Here is a 21,804-nt window from a genome sequence, read left to right on the forward strand (position 1 = left end):
CAAGGAAATGGATTGTCCCCTGGAGCCTCCAGAGAGGAACACAGCCCTGCGAGACCCATGTTGGACTTCTGAACTCCAGATCAGTAAAAGAAGAACTTGGGATATTTGAAACCACTAAGTTTGTGATCATTTGTTACAGCAGTACTAAGAGACTAACACTTTGATGACAGATTCAGGTGTCCAGCAGGCCCGTCAGCTGCCTTACCTTGGTGATCCCCAGTGCCCCAACATTCTCGCTGTAGGAGGTGGTGCCATTCCCGGACCCCCAGGCCCCTGCCAGCAGGCAGCCAATGCCCTCAATGCCAATGCCGCGGTTGATGGCGTGCTTCGGAGGGGGTGGGGCCCCCGCCAGCCGGGCACAGGCATAATAATCGCCTACGGACTCCACCATGGAGGAGATCACTCCTGCTATGATCCCAAATACCCCAGCCAGGCTGACGGTGGGGAGGCCCCACTGTCCTGCAAGGCAATGCAGAGAGAATATTAACCCAGAAGACAACAGGCTGCTGAACCTCAAATCATTTCTTTGCTGGAGAGGTCTCTGAAAGGCTTTAAAGACAAGGCAGCGTGTCTTCCAAACCCACAACTGTCCAGAGGCTTTGGCTGGGACTCCTGCCCTACCATTCATCCCTGAGGTGGTCAGACGCCCTGACCTTGAGGTCACTGTGCACAAAAAGAGCCAGCAACAGGGCCTCTTCCCAGGAAGGCCTTGAGGCATTTGGAAGCCGAGATGCTTAGTCAGGGAGGCCCTAGCGCCACAGTCCATGAGGCTAGGCCAGCCATCCCTGGAACCTGGTTATTCGTATACAATGAGCTAAGAATTGCAGGGAAAGGAGACCAGAAGGGGCCTAAGGGGTGACCTTGACCTTGTCTCCTCAGAAATGTTCTCATTCAGTCCCAGGCCTCCCTTGTGTGGGATCCACAGAATCCAGGAAGAGACGCAAAGGTCTGGCTAAGAGGTCAGACCTCACTGTCCTCGCCTCACTCCCAGGCTCATGGGTTCTGAGCAACATGGAGGAGGGCCTGAGGGATGTAGCCCAGCACGGAGTTAGGTCTGGGAGTGGGAGCCTTTGGCCTGGCACCCCCAAAGGATTCTTAGGACAACTCAAGGGTCGTCTTCTTCTCTTAGGGGTCTGATATGGACTCCCTAGGGCTTGTTCCTCCTTGTCAGATCCCTTGGAGGACATCTCTCCCGCCTACCCTATTCAACTCTCCCTCCAGTGCCCTGGGCCCCATGGGCAGTCCTGGCAAGAAGGGACCCATCTTCTCATTACCTGGGTAAGGGAAGCGAAACCAAGGAGCCTGGCTCAGGACGTTGGCTTTGGTGTCGGTGCGGGCCAGGTACCCATAGCCTGTGGGGTCCGCAGGGAGGGCGTTGGTGACCGTAAGCACGAAGCAGAGGAACCATGAGATGCAAAGGGCCAGCAGCACCTGCCAGAAGGAGCGCCCTTCACCACTGGGTCTCACCCCCAGCCCAGGTCAACAACCTCCCAGAGGGGTGGGGCTAAGGAGGGAGTTCAGGAAAGCTCTTTGGAATGAGGAAGTGTAGGGTTACTCACCCTTCCAGTGACAACAGGAATCTGGTGTGTCAGTGGATATTTAGCACATTAAAGGAATGTAGCAAATAAACTATGGGGAGACCTTGTGTCAAACACAGGCGGAAATGTCTGGTAAAGCAGGCACAGCTGGCTTCAGAAGAATTACCATCTGGCTCCCTTTCCACTGTTTGTTGGTCACATGACCTTGGATCAAACTCTCTGAGCCTCAGTTTCCTCCTCTGTACAGTGGAATGACCGCCACTGCTCTGCAGAGCCTGAAGCAGGATTTCTAGAATCCTCAGATACATGGATTTTTATTCTCTTGTGGCAGGACCCCAGAAATCTGTATTTTTAACAATGTCCCCAAGTGATCTGATGCATATTGAATTTTAGAACCACTGGCCTACAGTGTTGTTGAAGGAGCAATGAGATCATTATGTGGAAGGATCTTTTTACAATGTGAAATGTAGTTTACAGTTGAATGAAACCTGCAAACATATTTGTGTGGTTGACAGCTACACATAGTTGACAGCGTGGTTCAACGGAGAATTCAACAGGGAAGGCTCTGAAAAGGGAGGTACCGTCCTCATCCCGGGGTATTTGGACTACCCATGAGCCACCGAGAAAGAACCTGATCTAAGCAACTTGGGTCTTAGTTTTGTATAATTAGTGGTGAACCTGGCTGTGTGCCCCAGTACCTTGCTATGAGGACAGCTCAGGGAAGGTGAGAAGGCTGTCCCACACTGGTGCCCAGAGCAGGGACCTAGGGCAGGGTTCTCTGCTCCTGGGAGAGAAGCACTGAGGGAAGACGTGGGACAGCATTCCACCAATGGTCAGGAAGCATCCCCACAGGCTGCCGGCCTCTCTCAGCCTCCTTCCCCTGTGGATTAAGAGAGGCCAAGGAGGAGAGGCCACTGCAGATGGGGGAGCATTTGCTTTGGGAGCCATCTGGGAGTGCGAGAGGCTGTGCCTCAACTCAGAATGGAAGGGGGTGGGGAGTGCTGCTTACAGGGAAGACCTGAAACAGATAGAATTTAGAGGTGAAACCCTTCTTCTCTCGTCCATAAACAGGCACGGGCACCGCGACGTTTTTCAGGTACTGAGAAAACAGCACGATGAGGAAGATGGTCCTGAAACAGAAACAGACCACACCCAACCTGGTGAGTGGGGGCTCATCCTGAGTGAGGGTCCAGAAAGCTGGGCCACCACATGTCTCTGGGATTGGGGACAGTGCCCAAGCTGGGAGGGCCCCCATCTAGACCCCACTCTGCAGCACAGGCAGCATCCTGCCATTTCTGAAAAGGTGGGCTGTTGCCTTTCAGAAGCTGCTGATGGCTGAGGAGGAGGAGTGGGAGGGGAAGCGGTTATTCCTTGGGGGTCAGCAGCTGGATGGATCCAGCAGGTGGAGCCTATGAGGCCAGACTCAGAGAACATCTCTCCCAGGTTCTTCTGCAGGTCCTTGTGTTCAGACCACAGCAGGCAGAGAGAATGACAGTGTCCAGTGTCATCCCTAAGTCCCTTCAAAGCTCTCTTTAAATGCTTCAGACCCCTTTTTCCAGGAAGCCTTCCTGATCCTCCCAGCTGGCTGTCCTCACCCCTCCCCTGAACGTGTATGACATTCTGTGACTCTCCTCATTTTCTCCTGGTGTCATAGGTACTTGGATCCAAGTCTTGTCTCTCTCCCACACACTACAAGATGCTTGAGGGTTGGGTCCATGTCTTTCCAGCCTTCCCAGGGGCCAGGAGTTTACAAACATTTGCTCAATGAAAACCTAGTAGGCAGGTGTCTGGTAATATCAACTTTTTGTGAACACTACACGAAGTATTCTTATACACTGCCTCCGATGAACTCATTGTCTACGAGAACTAATAATGTAACAAATAGTAAGAATAATAAACTAGAAGTAGCAATTCCTGCTTTTTTAGGGTATAATAATGTTCATGAAAGTATTTCTAAACCACAAGAGTTTGCCAATATCCAGGACTCTTATTCTTCTTACTGGGTAACCTTCCACCAAAGAGAACTTAGATGGCGCTCCCACCCCAGAGAGTACTTACACAGCCGCAATCCCCCAGTGGCTCCCAGCGTTATTCCCCGCAGAATGGAAGAGAGGCAGGGCCACCAGGGAGATGGTCGGAGCAATGGTCAAGGGGCCAATGAAGCGCATGAGAAAGCCGATGAGGCCTGAGAAGCCCACTAGAATCTGGACACAGGAAGCGACCATGATGGCGCCCTGCAACTGAAGAGGAAGAGTGCAGCTCAGGCACCTCAAAGCTTGCAGCAGGACTGTGGGCCTCAGCCCAGCCCAGACCCAGACAACAGGCCCAGCTGCTGCAGCCCACCTCTAAATCTGGTCACCTCTGGGTGGTGCATTCAGAGGCAGTGCAGAGGCAAAGCTGGAGCCTGAAGGAACTGAGGAAAGAAGAGCTCTGATCTGGCTCCTCTCTCCAGTTCTGGATTTCCAACTAGCTGTTGGACACTTTCCCTTAATAGGAAGGTTTTCAGGGCGTAGCCTTCAACATTATTGATTGATCATAGTGATGATGGTGATGACTCGTAAAGCAGCGTCACTCAGCAGTGTATTGAATATCTTGCTGCTTCACTTTTCTCTGTTTTCCTACTTTCTATTGCAGGGGTTGGCCCATTTTTGTTTCTGTAAAGCATCAGATAGTGGACATTTTAGGCTTTGGGGGCCATATGGGCTCTGTCATACTTTTCAACACAAGAAGTGAACAAATGAGCCTAGCTGTATTGCAATAAAACTTCATTTATATGCACTGAAATTTGAATTTCATATACTTTTGACATGTCATGAAATATTATTCTTCATTTGATTTTTTTTCAACCATTTAAGATAGAAAATCATTTTTAGCTTGTGGGCTCTACAGAAACAGGCACCTGGCCAGATTTGGCTCCTAGTCTGTGGTTTGCCAACCCCTGATCTCTTGGACTGAATGATTTGCTTTACTTCTTTTTGACTTTACTAGTTTGAATGTTATACTTTCTATTTTATCCCTGAAAACTTTCCTTACTTTGAAGTCTGCTCTTTCTGAAAGTAAAATAGTGACTCCTGCTTTTTTGTGATTAGTGTTAGCATGGTATATCTTTCTCCATCCCTTTACTTTTAATCCATCTGTGTCTTTCTAGTTACAGTGGGTTTCTTGTAGACAACATATAGTTAGGTCTTGTTTTTTGATCCACTCTGACAATCTCTGCCTTTTAATCCATGCAATTAGACCACTGATGTTCAAAGTGACTATTGAATTAGTTTGATTAATATCGACCATATTCATTACTCTTTTCTAATTATTAGCCCTTGTTCTTTGTTCCTATTTCTATCTTCCACTCTTTTTCTGCCTTTTGTGGTTTTAAATGAGTATTTTATATGATCCCATTTTCTCTCCTTTCTTAGCATTGTTACACTTCTTTTTTTACTTTTTAATGGTTGCCCTAGAGTTTGCCATATACCTTTACAGCTAATCCAAATCCACTTCCAAATAACACTACGCCACTTCACGGGTAGTGTGAGTATCTTATAATAACAAAAGAATCCTGATTTCTCCCTCCCATCCCTTGCATCATTGCTGTCATTTCTTTCACATATATATAAGCACGTATAAGTATATAAATAAAAACTACCATGATACTGGAAGATGAAGTGTAAATTGGTCTAACGTGCTGAAAATTGAACTTGCCGTCTCTTCTCATGGTTTTCTACTTTTTCTGCTACCACCATTTCCTTAAAATAGTATCATTGTTCACTTTTACCTCTCCTTTATTTCTTATATCCCAGCAATTAATGAAATTGCTATGGGTCGTGTATTCGCATCACTTTCATCTGTGGCTGGCATTGTGATGTACAATTGACCTGCCAGCATTAGTGGTTTCAAACCTTGAGATATGTGTGGAAAAATATCACTCAGCGAAAAATGGAGAATCTACCTTAAATTCCAATAGACTGGTTCAGTGAATTTAACCAATCAATCAATTAATAAAATGTGGTTGAAACTTCTAAGAACTTGTTTCTCTTATTTACGCACTGGAGAAAACAGTGGACCAGCAAGGGGAGCAAAAAACCACGGGTGAGACTCCGGGTTTGGACACTAGGAGGTGCTGTGGGAAACATACTAGAGAGGACTGTCTAGACCCGGGTAAGAGGAACACCTGTCCCAGGCCCTGGGTCTCAGAGCAGGGCTTGGTGAACCTGTTCTATAAAAGGCCAGAGAGTACATCTTTTAGATATTGTGGGCCACATACAGTTTCTATCACGTAGTCTTTTTTTAAACAACCTTTTAAAATGTAAAACCATTCTTCATTTGTGGGCAGTAAAGATACAGACCACAGGCTAGATTTGGTCCCAGAGGCGTAGTTTGCTGACTGCTGCTTTGGAGGACTGCATGTATCACAAACACAAAAGTAAACAGGAAACGTATTAAAGGAAATATGGGTGTGTCTGTCCCTGGGGATGCCGTGCTCGATGCAGGCGCAGCACAGCCCGTATCCCTAAACATCCTCTCTCACTGCTAATACTGTTCAAGCCCCAGGGAAATTCTTTGCCATGACTGTTGCCCAGTGTGCTCAGAACACAAGGTAACTGCTTCTGAATGTGGTGAAGTTTCACGCCATTGCAGAGGTGGAGGCAGACACTTCATTAGAACACAGGGAGGATTGAGCAGTGTGAGTGCTTAGGTAGGAGAAGAGACAAATCACCTTGTCAGATCTTTCTTCTTGGATAGTATGAAGGTAATAGATTCTTGCCTAAGGAATTATAGTTCTCAGGAGATGAGAGAAAAGGAAATCCCACCCCTGGCATCTAGCAGAGCAGGTTAAGGCAACCCTGCTTCTCATTCTTTGCTTAGTTTCAGTTTGGATAAACCAAAGCCAAGTATAGGCTCCCTGGAGGACAGAAAAAAACAAATGAAAAGATCACTCCACAAACCACATGTGTTCTGTGATTCATTCTATGATGATGTAGTAACAGGAGGCTGCACTGAAGAAGAAGTACATCCTGATTGGGAAAAGGTGGTGCAACACACAACATTCTGAGATTGGCCAATCGACCTGGCAAAAATGCAGGGCCCGCCAACTTGACAAGTGAAATTCTTAAGTATATCTTGTCTGGGACTACATGGAAAAGTTCTTTAAAGATTAAAAAGCCCTGCTGGGGCTGGCCCGGTGGTGCAAGCGGTTAAGTGCGCGCGCTCCGCTGCGGCGGCCCGGGGTTCACCGGTTCAGATCCCGGGCGTGCATCGACGCACTGCTTGGCAAGCCATGCTGTGGCAGCATCCCATATAAAGTGGAGGAAGATGGGCATGGATGTTAGCCCAGGGCCAGTCTTCCTCAGCAAAAAAAAAGAGGAGGATTGGCGGATGTTAGCACAGGTCTGATCTCCTCACACAAAAATAAATAAATAAATAAATAAATAAATAAATAAATAAATAAATAAATAAATAAATAAATAAAAACCCTGTTAACTCTGGTCCACCCTGAGAGAAGAAGGAAGCACAAGGGCTTGATGAGATTATTGAAGTTCAGCCACATCTGGGTGCCCTTTGGGACTGTATATCAGAGCACAGGCACATGTAAAAAGCTGTTTTGGAGAGGGAAGAACAGCAGAAGGTTCTGGCTGAGACTCACAAGTTCTGGCTCAGACTGGTCTACTGTGTCCTTACAAGCACAGTGCTCCCTGAGGATTCAGAAGTGTTGGTGGTGGAGTCCACGCTGAATGAGGACTGACCCGGATAGAAGCCAGGTGCTTCTGCTCTGCTGGGGGCTTTTGGTGTGGATGTGGCCTGGAGCAGCTCCCCCACACTCTCCCTTTGAAAGACTTTTACTAACTAGTCTGCTATTGGGCACTGTTTGGATTAGCCCACTACTAAATGGCACCAAATAATTCCTAGGTCAGAGATCCCAATCATATCTTGAGTGATGTCGGAAAGACATTCAAATAAGGAAGGGACTGATCAACAAAATTTGCTGATTCAAGGGAAATAGCTATATTTAGGTAAAGAAAAGGCAGTTACACAGGAAGGTTTATAGGGTCCATAAGCAAGTGACAGTCCCCTCTCCCCTGGGGTGGACTCTACCTCACAAGATAATCTAACTCTAGCAACAGAGACTTGGATCCCACTATGTGAGTCTTTGAGTTCAAAAAGCGCTGGTTGGAATCTTGCTAAAGGTGCTGCTCAGCTGGCTGAGAAAGATGGAGACCAGGAGAGTATAACGTTTCCACAGAAGGACCTTGATGGAAGAAGTAAGGGATGTCTAAATCCAGCCAGTGGACTGACTTACGTGTGATGTGACTGACTGCACACACAAATACCTGGAATTATCCCTACAAAATTATATAGATTTGTGGGCTGTGGCTGATGGACTAGCAGTGTGGTCTGGCAAGTGGATCATAGAAAACTCTATTAAAATTTCACCTTTTGTGGGACAGGACTTTCTAGTCAAATCTCCAATCCTGGTGGTTCTTGTTGATGCCCCCAAGTCTTAAAAAGAGGAGGGAAGTATGATTTTGAATGTAGTCACTAGGGCCCACGAGATGACACCTTGGGCCACAAGCCATGTGCCCGTGGACTCACAAACAACATAATTCTCATCTCCATCTGCAGTCGCTTCAGCTGCCCAGGATGATCCAGATTGCCAACAGCAGTGGGCACATGTGTCTTTGGTGGGAGAATATGAGGATGTATGGCCTAACAGAGAGCTGGCAGGCTGCCTATACTGGATATTTCACAGAGCGTGGGAGGTTTTAATATCTTTTTAAGCTGGTATTGACAGTGTTTCTGGTCTGAGCTTTGCCTGTTCTGCAACTGAAGCCCTGGCCCGGACTACTATAGAAGACTGGTGACCCAGATGGCCCACCAACATGACGATCAACTTATATATCAAACTGCTTAAGGATCACTTTTCACAGCCTGAACAGGACAGGAGTGGACCAAGAAATATAATATCAACTGATCTTTTCATGTTTCATATCACTTCACAAAAGCAGTGAAATTATTATAAAATCAGAACGTGCTTGAAGCAACAAAATGTGCATAACAAAAGCACGAAGGGCTGGCTTTCCAGGCTGGGATACTGTGAGATCGCGCTAAACATGGGGCACAAAAGTGAGTCACCAGTGGAGCAGTTTCTAAAGGCTGGGTTGAGAAATGAGAGGGTACAGAAGCCTTATTTTCCTAGGACTAGGGATTTGGTCATGTTCCCCAAGATGGAAATAATAGAAATCACTTTAATTTGGCTTGTTGGAATTCTGATGGTATTAATGGGCCAGATTGGAAAGTCTGGTGTTCTCAGGATGCATCTTAACAAATGGAGATGATCCAGTGATAATATACTTATTAAATAATTGGAAAGTACCTTGGGGAAGGACACACAGGAGGGTTTAACAGTGTTACTTTTACTTCCCACTATTTAAAGGATAGCTGAGAGTGATTCACAATCTCCTCCTCCAACAAGGGCAAGGGAATGGACTAAGAAGGGCTCCCAGTGGGCAGAAAGAAAGATGGCGGCAGAAAGAACTGGAGTCACCAGACAAATTACTGTATCAGATAATGCTCCTTTGCCCTTTACATTTAAAATAAGTTGGAAATAAGAAAATGATTTCTTAGCAGTATTTCTAGATACATCTTCAGTCTGGGATGAGGGGTGCTAGCACCAGAGTTGATTCTTCCAAACTGAAGCACATCTAATAAAACTGGACCCAGAGTATACTGGGCTGTACTGGATGGACAATGAGGAAAGAACAGTGTGAAAGTGGCCAATTCCTACCGTGATGCTGGCATATTAGGACGTTGTCTGTTGCTTGAACTTTTGTGTAAGTTTAAGATGGGTCATGAACTAAATATGAAATATGTGAGCATTTCCAAGTAAATCTATTTTCACTCTCCATCCATTCTACCCCAGCAGCCCCAATCCCTCTCTTGCTCATCATCCTGTTTTATTTTCTTCATTGCACTTATAACTCCCTGAGTTTTTCCTTTTCTATTTACTTATTGGAGTATTTGTCTCTCCCTCCCACTCTGCCCCAATACATACACACACTAGAATGTTAGCTCCACGAGGGCAGGTTCCTTGTCTGACTTACCTACAGCAGTATCTTAAAGCCTGGAATCTTGCCCAGCAGTGAGCTGAACAATGAATGTTGAACAAATGAGTCAACTTGGGAACCCCTGTTGAGTACCCTCCATTCCTCCCACCCACCTCCCTTGCCCCATTACCTCCCGGATCCTCTTCTGCCATTCCTCAGTGAATTCAGGAGAGCTGGTGTTCACCTGGGTGGCATTGAGTGTCCACTCAGGGCACTTCCAGGCAGGAAGGGAGAGCATGGCCAGGGAGGGTGCCACAAAACCAAATGTCCCTCCCTGGAGAATGGGCAGCCTGGAGGAGGGGAAATGATGCCGTTACCCATAAGACTCTTTAGTACTAGTCTGTCACTGGCCCCGATGGGGGCCTTTTAATCCCAAGTCCTACCTCAGTTTCCAGGCAACACATGACCCCTGTTATTCTCAGTTTACAAAGAACTCCTGCCAAGCTCCAAGTCAGACCCATGAACTCTCCTAAACTTTGGACTGGTAGGAGAGTTGGGAAGGGGAAAGACAAGCAGACCTAACCCCAGTCCTGGAGATGCAAGCCCAGGAAGAGAGAGTCAGGTGCTGGGAAAAGATCTGGAGACAGCACAGAGCTCAGTGAACAGTTAGTGGGTGAAATTGTCTTCCCCAGTACCAGAGAATCTTCCCCAGACCGAAGATCAAAGCACAGCTCACAGATGTGGAGTTCCCCCACTGACAAGAGATGCACAGCCTGGAGTCTGGGTTGCCAGATTCCTTTGTGTCTTCAAAAATGAACAGCAGTCCCAGACCGCTACCTTCAGGCTCCTTTTTATCACATGGACAGAATAGGACTGAGGTTTTCTCAGGGCGTGTCCCCCATCCAGGCCCTTCTCACTCCTGGTCGGTGTCTCACTCTGGCCTCTGTGAGAACTTCTAGCAGTGCCTCCCTGCCTTGTCTTCCCTTCGAGGTGAACACAGCCTGACAAGTCAACCTCCAACAAGCCTCTCTTACTAGAGGGTCAGAAGCTATCAAGTCTGCCCGACCTGGATGTTAGAATTTGGGGGGAAGGGGTGGAACAGAGAGACCTCAGCCTCTTGATTGTATTTGTCACTATGGCCCACCCTGGTCAGGTACTTTTTCTTAACCATACTAGCAGGGTATTTTTGAACTCAGGATTCCATGAAGACAGCGTAAAGGATTATTCTTGAGAATGACTGAACACATTTTATGTAATAAAATGGAAAGTGCATGGAAGAGTTTTGCTGCCTAAGTGGCGTTTGTGTCCCAGCTGAACACTGGGATCGGTGATGCCTGGGCATCACCCTCAGATAAGTTCAAGGGCTTGTCTAGGAGTGCGCCCAGGCACAGGGAGTGCACAAAGCTCCGGGTGAGGCCAGTGTGCAGCCAGGGCTGAGAACAACTGACCTAGATTCGTAAATCTAGACCCATAACACTCCAAAATGGAATGGAATACACTGCACACACAGGGCAGGAACACACGGGTGGTGGTATGAGTATGTGTGAGTAACTTTTTTAATTTAAAAATTATGAATCTAAGTATCTTGACAGAGAAGGGAAACATGCTATACTTATATCACTGCAAAATGCCTTTTGAGCTTTTAAAATGAACATAGAATGCTTTGTATGAGGGTATAACCAGAGAATACATAACATAGGACTTGTGTTGTAATTTTTTGCTATAATTCTCTATGCACATTTCATTCATGCAACAGATGTCTATTGAGGATCTGCTGTGTGGCAGGCACTGGGTACCAGGTGTTGGGGATTCTACGGTGAGTGAGACAAAAGTCCCACTTCTCCTCTAGGTACACATTTCTCTGTTAGCCCTTGTACTAACAAACTAACCATTTATAGTAACTGACTCTCAGGGATTGCTTTAAACACCTTAGGACTATGCTTACAAACACCCCACCACATTAGTATGCCACCACTGCCCCATTTCAGTATTACTGGGTTCCACAAGGGCAGAGAGTCATTATTTTTCTTTTCCATCCCTCCAGCACTGAGTTTAGTGCCAGAAAAAACCTGCCAACATTGGGTTTTGTCGTTTTATTATTTTTTTTTAGTTTAACAGGCATGTAATGAAACCCTAACAAATGGTAATTTGCATTTCATTAAGTCATAAAGATGTGCACTCATTCATGTGACTTCTTGTCTATTTTTCCTTGCCTATAAGTTGTCTATTCATTACACAGAATTTGGATACTGTCAAAATATATTTATACAATTCTTATGAGGGCTTTATTTTCATTTTTAAAAAATGTTTTCTGTTATTGTATGCAGGAATGAATCCCTAACTCAGAAATTATTTAAGGGAGTATTTCAAAATTTTCAATTAGTTGAGCACTTTTCTAGCTATGTTTGTGTTATTTTCTTTCAAGATTATTACATGTAGTCGGGATAATATGATATGGACTTTCTGCCTATACCTTTTATGTTCAAGAGCAAGATGAATTTTTTTCCATTTATTTGCTTCAGTGTATTATCATGTCCTACCTTTAGGTTCACACAATGTATCAATAAATTCTTCCCCCACTATTCTATACTCAGACCTTCCAATTCCATTCGTTCCTCTCTCTCTCCTCACCTCATTTCGTTGGCATTCCCATTTCTTTCCTGTAACTTCTAATTGGTACCCTTTGGTAGATAGATAGATAGATAGATAGATAGATAGATAGATAGATAGATAGATACATAGATACATAGATACATAGATACATAGATAGATACATAGATAGACAGACAGACAGACAGATCTACATATATTTCCTGCATGTCTGTTAGGTTTTCTGTTACACACTTTCCCGGAACATGTTTGGGATATAAGCACTCCGAGTCATTACTAGGCTTTCGTTGTTCAGCATATCCCTTACCTTTTATGATAACCTTAATGTGTATCTCAGTGGTTTTTTAAATTTCATATTAATCTCATCTGCTACCATGATGGCAACTCCATTTTTTTAAAATTTGCCCATGAACATGATTCACTATTATTGTATAAGTACCTTCTGACTTAAATGTCTCTCTCATAAACCACAGACTGTTGATTAAAACAACTCAACATCTTAGAATAGAAGAGCCCTGTGAAAGGTATCCAGCCTGGCCTTGTCATTTTTTGGATAGGGGATCTGGGGCCCAAGGTCATAGAGTTAACCAGGACGAGTGCTTTGGTCTCCTCACTCGTCATCACTCCCCTATGACACTGATTAATAGCATGGTGTAGACCAAAGGTGAGTTTGAAGCTGGCTCTACCTTATTAGCGTGTGACCTAGGCATGTTGCCCAACTTCTGCAAACCTCAGCGTCCTCTTCAATAAAATAACGATAATAGTACTCTCCCTAAGGAGTAGCTGTGAAGAAAAAATATATGTAAATGCTTAGCCCAGTGCCTGGGGCATAGAAGAGCTCAATAAATAGCAGTAATTGTCATTATTATTCCCTCTGAAATGTGTGGGTACTTCCTGAGAAGGTAGTGCACATCAGCACATTTCCTTAATGTTTCCTCTAAATAACATGTTACCGTGTGGGCTTGTTTTTCACTGTTGTTTTGCATTCCCATTTCTTGCAGGTTGGTTCTCTAGGATTTGTTTTCTATGATCCTTGTTTTCTTTTGTGTTGTTGGAATCCATGTGTGGGGCTGGTCCTAGGCTGCGTCTCTGCATCAACCACCCCTTGCTCTGTGGCATCCACTCAGCCCTCAGACAGCACAGCCTCACCTGCACAGCCCTTCACAGCTTTCACTTGACTCCTCTGTGTTGTTTCTTCTGTTCTAGTTCTTTAAGCAGACAGTGTCCATCTACTTTAGGGGCTCATGTGAATAGTTAAGGGTTAATGTCTGATGCATGGCTCTCTTCATGTGATGTCACATCATGTGTCCCAACTAGGATGGAGTTGCTTTTATTGGATCTACTAATTATTTTGAAGCTTATCATTCTAGTATTGTTATTGGATCAATTTTAGATCCTCTCTCTCTCTCTCACTGTCTCTGTTTCTTTTGTTAGATTTATTTGGAGGGAGTGCTCTAATAATGTCCCATAAGTCCCAAAATGCTATGTATTAACTTTAGCTTTTGATTTACACTTCATCTTGTTCCAGACAGGATTTACAGAGATTCGCAAATATGTTATGATACAGTAAGCACCCGCCACTCTATACTCAGAACTTCCAATTTCATTTTCCACCTATTCCTTGTCCCCATCCCCACCCCATCTCACCCACAGCTGGCCTCACGAACAATTACAGAAAAAGCCATTCTGGGCTCAGATGGATTGCAATCTGGCTGCAAATCTCCACTGCCACCCTGAGAACATCCCATAGAAAACACGGGCAGACTCTCTCTGTCTATGCTATTCTCTCTCTCCACCCTTCACCATCTCATCTGTTGGCTTAAGTACAAAGAAGAGAAAACTCCTCACCATTTTCCTTTACAACAATGACTTGCATGTTTTCTAAGAACAGGTAAAATGTCAAAATCTGCAGTCTTGGGAATGTATCCTAAAAGTCTGATAGGATTGGTATTTTAGGTTGGCAAAATCACAGAAATGTGTCTAAGTTTATATGTCTAAGTGTATAAACATCTAAGTTTATACACTCTTTACAATCTACACAGTGTTTTTCTATCGTTATCTCAAGAGTACTTCAGGGTGGGTAGGGTGATACTGCATTGTCTATGTATGAGAAAACTAATGCTGGGGGGAAGCCAGCGGCAGGGTTCAACTGGGAATTGGGGGAGGCCTGATCAGAAAGTCTGAGTCATTGGGCCAAACTGCAACACTCTGTTTCCTTTGTTGTTGTTGTTGTTGTTTTGTTTTTTTGGTGAGGAAGATCAGCCCTGAGCTAACAGAGATGCCAATCTTGCTCTTTTTTTTGTTGTTGTTGTTGAGGAAGATTGGCCCTGGGCTAACCTTTGTGCTCATCTTCCTCTACTGTATATGGGATGCCACCACGGCATGGCTTGACAAGTGGTGCATCGGTGCGTGCCCGGGATCCGAATCTGCAAACCCCAGGCCGCTGAAGCGGGGTGCACAAAGTTAACCGCTTCACCACCAAGCTGGCCCCAACACTCTGTTTCTTATAAGGACAACTGACAACAGGGCTTGTGGTAAGAACAATCTACTTGAAGGGTTTATGCTAATGATTAGATGGGACATTTTTCTCCTCTCTTTGTAGTCCCATTTTGGCCCATAAAACAGAAACGTCTAACCTTTCAGCAGTATTGTGAAATTAACCCTTCTCTCTGAGCTCTCATGTACTCTTCTTAAAGAAAATACTATTCATACCACTTGTTAAAAATGTTAAGGCAGACTTTACTCAAGGGAGGGCTCTGCAATGGGGTTTTGTGGTGGGGGAGATCAGGCTCAACTTGCAACACAACAAGGAAAAGTGGGCATTTATAGCCAAGGAGCTGGGTGGGGGTCAGTGGACAGAAAATTACTAAGAGGAAGTCTACTAGATTTAGCTACAGGATGGTCATAGTCAATCTTGTATGTTAGACACTGTGACTAGACAGACGTCTCCTGGTTAAATGTTAAATAGACAGAAAACCCAGCACAACTTGGGCCTGTACAAAATCCTGCAGAGAAGGAGGAAGGGGACATAAGGCATTGGACTTCTTAAAATCACATTGGAAACTAGAAGACAGTGGAACAATGCTTTCAAAATTCTGAAAGAAAATTATTTCCAACCTAAAATTCTATACCCAGCCAAGCTATCAATCAAGTGTGAGAGTAAAATCGAGACATTTCACTCACGCAAAGTCTTAAAAAATTTGCCTCCCATGTACTCTCTCTCAGGAAGCTACTGGATAATTGTGTTCCACCAAAAAAAAGGAAGATACAGGAACAAGAGATCTAGACTTGAGAACTGACATAAAAGGGATTCCCAGGATAAGGGTGAAGAGGCATTCAGGATGACAGCTGAGCATAGACAGCAACCGTTCCAGATTGCAGCATGTCAGAGGGCTCCAGGAGACAGTTCATCAAGAAGATGAAGCTGAGAGACTATGTGATGTGAATGAAATTATTAAGAAGAGATTTAGACAACAGGCAGAGAGTTTAGAATTGAATTAGAAATGAGTACATAGAAATTTAATTATATTAAAAACAGGAAAGATATTAGCTCCAGGGTAAACAGAAAGTTGAGCAGGACAGGAAGTTTGTGATTCAGTTCTGAATAGCGTCATAGTCATAACATGAGCACAGAATATTGATCTGTGCTGGGAGTGTGGGAGAATAGGAGGATGGGAAGTGTGTTTGTATGTGGTGGGGGGGGTGGGCTGTGAGAGAAAAAGAAATTATAGTCATCGATATCAGCACCTCAATCAGTAATGCCTAAAACACAAGTGTGCTAGTTAGAGACTTGGAGGAAAATGTGTAAATAATCAGCTTGGAGGGATGAGAGTGCTTGCCTCTGCCTAGAAGAAAAGGGGGGAAGATATCTGGTGGGGAGGGGAAGCCTGTCCATCTGTCTTCTTTAAACCCATGACTACCCACCGCCCTAAGTGTGCCTTTGACATCTGCCCCTGAACTGGCTGGGGGCCTCTGCTCCAGTCCTTCCTTCTGTTCTGCCCCAAGGACATGCATGCCTTCCCTTTTTTGTTTTTCAGAGCTTTAATGCTGATCATCACAGAGCAACAGATTAGGGAAACAAAGGTAAAAGCAGGTGAGGTGACAAAGGTTGAAGAATCTCAGAAACTTCTCAAGGCTTCTCAAAGCTGGGGCCTTGAACCATAGCTCCCAGCCAACTTCCAAGATGGTAATGGGCAGCCTACTGGACTTGGGCTCTCAGGCACAGAATCAAAGGGGGTGGCTCATGAAACACACCCTGATACTTTTCTAAAAAAACATTTTAAGTGGTTTTCATTTTTCCCGGTTATAAAGTAACACATGGACTTTGAAGAAAAATAAATGGCAAATGAATAAATTTAAGTCACCATAATTCTACAACACAGAAATAATCATTAACATTTTGTTTCAGTCTTTTTTATCTTTAACCAGATAAACTTTATCAGCACACATATAATATGTACCTTTCATGTATAACGTACACCACCAAGAAATAACCTTTAACATTTCTTCCAGTCTTTTTTCTGCCTTTAACTAGATAAATGATTATCAGTATACATATGTTTATACCTCTCATAATTATGAATTACATTAGTCACTATTCTAATCATGAAAAACTCAAACCAACTTAAATGTCCTCTAATAGGAAATGGTTAAACAAGCTAGGATATATTTATATACTCTAGAATATGGAATACTAAGTGATCATTTTTTTAAAAGTGCTGTTACGGAAGTGTGTTTATTGAAATGGAAAGATATTTATAATGCATTGCATATATTTATAGAAGGGGGATGAGTGGTTTTTACCACAATTAAATTTTTTTAATTATTAAAAAAGGAAAAGAGGGTGCAAAATTGTGTGTATGGTACAATCCTTTTCTTGGAGTGAAAAATAGATTTTCTGTACTGAACTAAGTACTTAATGTGCATTATCTAATTTAATTCTCAAGGCTTTGGAAAAATTCAAAAACAGGTCCTCTTCACAGAAACACAAGGACTCCAAGAGAAAATAAATGCAAATATTGTCAGGGGTAGAAAGGAGAGGGAGCATTAAGTCTCCCTAGGCAGGGCAATATGCCCTGAGCACCCAGGAACCTGGAGGGGATGAGGAGGAACAGGAAATAGGAACTGTGAGGAGGTTTGGGGTGGGGCCATGTGGAGTTTGGGGGCTTGTGGGTAAATGAGGAAGAGGTCCACAGGTGGGGACAGATGCATCTGGAGCTTGAGTTGCTGGAATCCAACCTCACCTCTGACATCATTTTGATGTTCCCTTCTTGGAGCCAATCCAATGAGTGGGCAAAAGATAATCTCACAGGGACTTTTTTTTGAAATAGGTCAGGATGGGGAGCAGAGCCTCAGGAATGCAGGATGGGATTGATGAATTCTTCTTGAATTTAAAAGGGTCACTGTGTTGTGAGAAACCCTGGGCCCCCCAAGAGCCCCACCTACTTCACTCTTGGACAAAGAGCACTTGTTCATCTTTTTCCTGGGCTCTTTACACCAAGCAGGTCAGGACATGCTAAATTGTGGGAAAGCACATCAGGGTCCTTCCCTGTAGATATCTACCCAACTTAAACCCACAGGAAGCAGAAGCACCAGCCCCCTCTTTGGGACACACCAACCCCCTGTCCCTCCTCTGATGTGACTGATCACCAGGTCACTCTTCTACCCCAATGGCCACCACTGTTCCGGCTCCAGCCAGGGCTCCAATGGCACAGCTGGTCACCTAGCTGTCAACAGGGCAGGAGAAAGGTGGCTGCACACCTCTGGCAACGGGCATGGCCTTTCTGCATAACTAGGGACAGGCTCAGAGCTAGGGCAGAGCAGGGCTGGGCCTGCAGGGAATTTGGTGGATGAAAAGGACCAAGGCCAGGGCTGGCCCCGTGGCTTGGTGGTTAAGTGCGCGCGCTCCGATGCTGGTGGCCCGGGTTCGGATCCCGGGCGCGCACCGAGGCACCACTTCTCCGTCCATCCTGAGGCCGGGTCCCACATGCAGCAACTAGAAGGATGTGCAGCTATGACATACAACTGTCTACTGGGGCTTTGGGGAGAAAAAATAAATAAATAAAATCTTTAAAAAAAAAAAAAAAGAAAAGGACCAAGGCCAGGGCTGACTCAGGCAAAACTGTCGACAAGCAAACATAAGGCATCTGAGTGCACTTTGTGGCAGGAGTACTTGCTCCACACTTGAGATATTCCCAGGAACGTGGAAAGGAAGTCATATCACCTGGAACCACTCCAGAAAAATAAATTACCAGGTAAAAATCATGAATACTTCCAGAGATGGAGTTAAGACCCAAAATTACACATAGCCAATATTTGATTTCCTCTAGTGATTGCCTTTCAAACTTAACGTCTTATTTTGAAATGAATGGTGAAGTATGCCCTTCCATGAATTTCAGAAGTGAGCACCTAAGTGAGAAAGGCCATTGGGGGACACACCCAAGACCCCTAAAGTCATACCAGGGAACAGCCATCCACACTGCTAAGGATTACAGCTGCCTGCCCCACACTGGGCACAGCGCTTGTGAGCTCTTATATCAAAAGCAGCAGTGATTGCCTCTTATCATTCCTTTTTGATTATTTAACGTACTTTTAAGTACCAACACTTCTGAAATCGTATTGCAACATCAGCATTTTGTTTCTAATCTAGAAACCTACACCATAAAATCCTGGTTAGCAGATAACCGGCAATCAAATCTACTTGGCCTTTGAGTCATAAGCTGTCAGTTAGGTTTTACCATCTATAATATCTTAGGCAGTTACTCATTAGCATCTGAGAGGGAAGCCCACTTTCATGGGTGGAACCAAACTCAAGTGTATTCCTACCCCCACCTTAGTCTAATGATGTTAGCATGATTTTATTTCCCTCTTTCTTTGCATGTTTAATTAGGGTGTAAGTTCTTGGAACCCTAGCTTCTGATTAGTTTGTGTTTCTCACAGAACTTACCAGAAGACTAGGCCCACAGGCAGTTTTACTGCTGATTATCCAGTTGAAACATGGCACTTCATCATCTTTGTCACCATGATAGGTGTCCACAATATTAGAGATGTAAGGGACTTTTAGATATTATATAGTTCAACTCCTTCATCTGACAAATGAGAAAATTGAGGCTTAGAGAGGGCCAATGACTTGTCCAAGTTCCCATAGCACAGACACCAGGACTGGAATTCAGGCCTCCAGTTTCCAAGCTCGAAGCTTTTCCATAATTATAATTAGCACCATCTCAGGTTTAAGGGGAGGGGCTCCCCCATCCAGAAGAGCTTTGTGTTTGTAACTCTCCATGGGGCCAGGGCAGGGCTGGGGGCTCCTGGGAATCCAGGCAGGTTGCTGCAAGTCCTGTCTAATGCTCCTGCCGTGTCTGACATTCCAGGGGCTAATCCTGGGAAGGAAGGAGGGGTCCTGGATTTTAGGGGCCTGAGAGACAGACCAGATCAAACTCTGTACCTCTTTGAGTTCTTCACGGGGAATTTGGAAGAAATCTTGGCTCACAGAGATGGTGACAGAAGAAGGAAGAGGGGGAAGGGAAATAACCTGCCAAAGATGTAGGCACCAGTCTCCCACTCCTCGGTGGAGAATGGGAGAACTTAAGCACCAGCATAGCTCCTGGAAATGACTTGCAAAGGAAGCACCTTGAAAAGTGCCTTTGACTTGATTTAGCAAAAGACCATGGTAGGAATGAATATTCTCCTCTGGATGCTGCCTGCAGTCAGCCTGTCCTGGAAACAATGGGCCAACCTCCTATCAGGCACACCTGTGTGGCTTGATTCAGATAATTGATAAAGAACCAATGGATATTAGTTGTTCCTGTCCAGTCATTCTTTCTTAAGACAGGTCATGCAGAAGCACACTGTAGGGAATGTTTTCCATTTTCCTCTGCAACTCCAGGGCTGAGCACAGGCCTGGCACAGATTAGGTCAAAGCAGATTTACAGTGACGGGCCCCTCACTTGCATGGCTCCTTCTAGAGTCCAGGGAGGGGCCGTGCAATGTGTTCACGAGCCATACACTTTTGTAAAATTTGCGAAAGTGAGAGGTTTCAGCCACAGTTGTCTGTAACTACTGTCTCTTTCCACCGCCACCTCCCTAACTCTAATGCTTGCATCAGACAGCATTTGAAAGGCTATGGGCACTTTTAGGATCTGGCTAAGGGGGAGTTGAGTCAGGATAAATTTAGTTTGAATGTAGCGGGATATATTTTATGGTTTGAGATCACTAAACTACCCATACGTAGTTAATGTATTGCTGGCAATCTTGAGGTAATCTGGTTTCCAGCAACGCTCTACTGCCCACTGTGCCAGCTCATTCTATGTCATGAAGGTGCAGGACCAGAGATTGCATTATGATATGAATGTGCCCTATGGCACCCACTACTTGACATATGTGGGTGGTAGGTGAGAAACAAGGTTTGAAATGTATGGAGTCAGAAGCTAGTCTGTGGCAAATTTGCCAGCCATCAGATATGCAAAATTACCAGAGAAGGTCTGGTTGTCATTGATGTGCAGGCAAAATGGAGGTTTCCTCCTATCAGGAACATACTAAATAATGCAACATATACAATAACAAATGCATCATGCCTTTAAAAAAAATTGACAGGAATCATGTACCATAGAATTGGTCAGACGTCCTGTGTTTGTAGGGCACAAATCTACAGCAGATCTACAGTTTGCGTGTGAAGGCATGGTACTGCGTCCCAACTAGCAGTAGTAACAAACAGATTTGCACTGACCCCTGCTAGAGGAATGACTGAATCATCTTTCCTTCTCTCTGTGAAATGAAGAGGAGATTGAAGGGTATGTAACCACAAAATGTGGGGGAAAAAGTATTACAGGGGACTGCAAGAAAATTAAAGAATAAAAACTACCATGCTATGTTTTGGAATTGGTGGCATTTGTGGTGTTTATCTGCTTTTAAGAATTTGTAATTTGTTGTTTTCTTTTTTCAATTTAATAATATTCTCTTTTGTACATGATTTATATTCATAATTCTGTGTTCTTTTTCTTAAAGGAGACACTAAAAACTGTATAAGCATCAGGCTGAACAAAACCTGGGTCTGTCCTTGGACTAGATGCTAAATAAGCATGAGAGGAAGAAGATACAGGACTAACAGATTTGTGGTGAGGGAGGTGAGCCAGAAAGGTCTGGAGGACCGACAGAGAGGAATTTCATGAGAAGACGGTACCCAAGGGAGCTACTGTGTTGTGTGGACTCCAGGTGGGGCCGGGGGTGGTGTTGGAGAATGTGATGAGACTGTGTGTGGAAATGAGGAGGGGAATGTTCCAAAGACATGTTTCCAGGCTTCATTCACAGTTTTGTCCAGGCCAGCTCCAGAGAAATAGGACTCTCTCTTACTCAGGCTAATTTTAGCAGCTTATATATGAACATAAAAGACTTGATAGTTAAGGGAAAAAAGGTGATTCTGCTGACTATAACAATTGAACCTGACTATAACAATTGATTATCTCAATGATACTGTAAGGGAGCAGGGCACATGTGATCATGAGCCTTTTCTGACAGATCCCAAACCACATATCTGGTTCAGTGAACGTCTGCTATCTTGCCTGCTCAGAACAGAACTTGTCTTCCCGAATGGGAGTTGCCATATTTGTTGCCCTGGTGGGTCC

General features: G+C 44.6%; 1 protein-coding gene across 5 annotated transcripts in view; it reads right to left on the reverse strand.

Moving 5' to 3' along the window:
- Window positions 1-21,804, reverse strand: part of LOC101395336 (solute carrier family 23 member 1-like) — a 49,200-nt gene that overhangs the window by 18,119 nt on the left and 9,277 nt on the right. For 4 of the 5 annotated variants that reach the window (XM_087431123.1, XM_087431111.1, XM_087431104.1 and 1 more), the window contains exons 4-8: window positions 9,765-9,924; window positions 3,597-3,778; window positions 2,548-2,668; window positions 1,275-1,431; window positions 206-459 (exon numbers count right to left, since the gene is read on the reverse strand). In XM_087431123.1, the coding sequence (XP_087287249.1) occupies window positions 206-459; window positions 1,275-1,431; window positions 2,548-2,668; window positions 3,597-3,778; window positions 9,765-9,924 (874 nt within the window). Of the gene's footprint in view, window positions 1-205; window positions 460-1,274; window positions 1,432-2,547; window positions 2,669-3,596; window positions 3,779-9,764; window positions 9,925-19,130; window positions 19,264-21,804 lie in introns of those variants that run through there. The other variant, XM_087431127.1, reaches the window with a different exon arrangement.

The sequence above is a fragment of the Ceratotherium simum genome, chromosome 1, assembly GCF_057802395.1.
Source record: "Ceratotherium simum simum isolate JZ-2026a chromosome 1, ASM5780239v1, whole genome shotgun sequence".
NCBI classification, from domain to species: domain Eukaryota; kingdom Metazoa; phylum Chordata; class Mammalia; order Perissodactyla; family Rhinocerotidae; genus Ceratotherium; species Ceratotherium simum.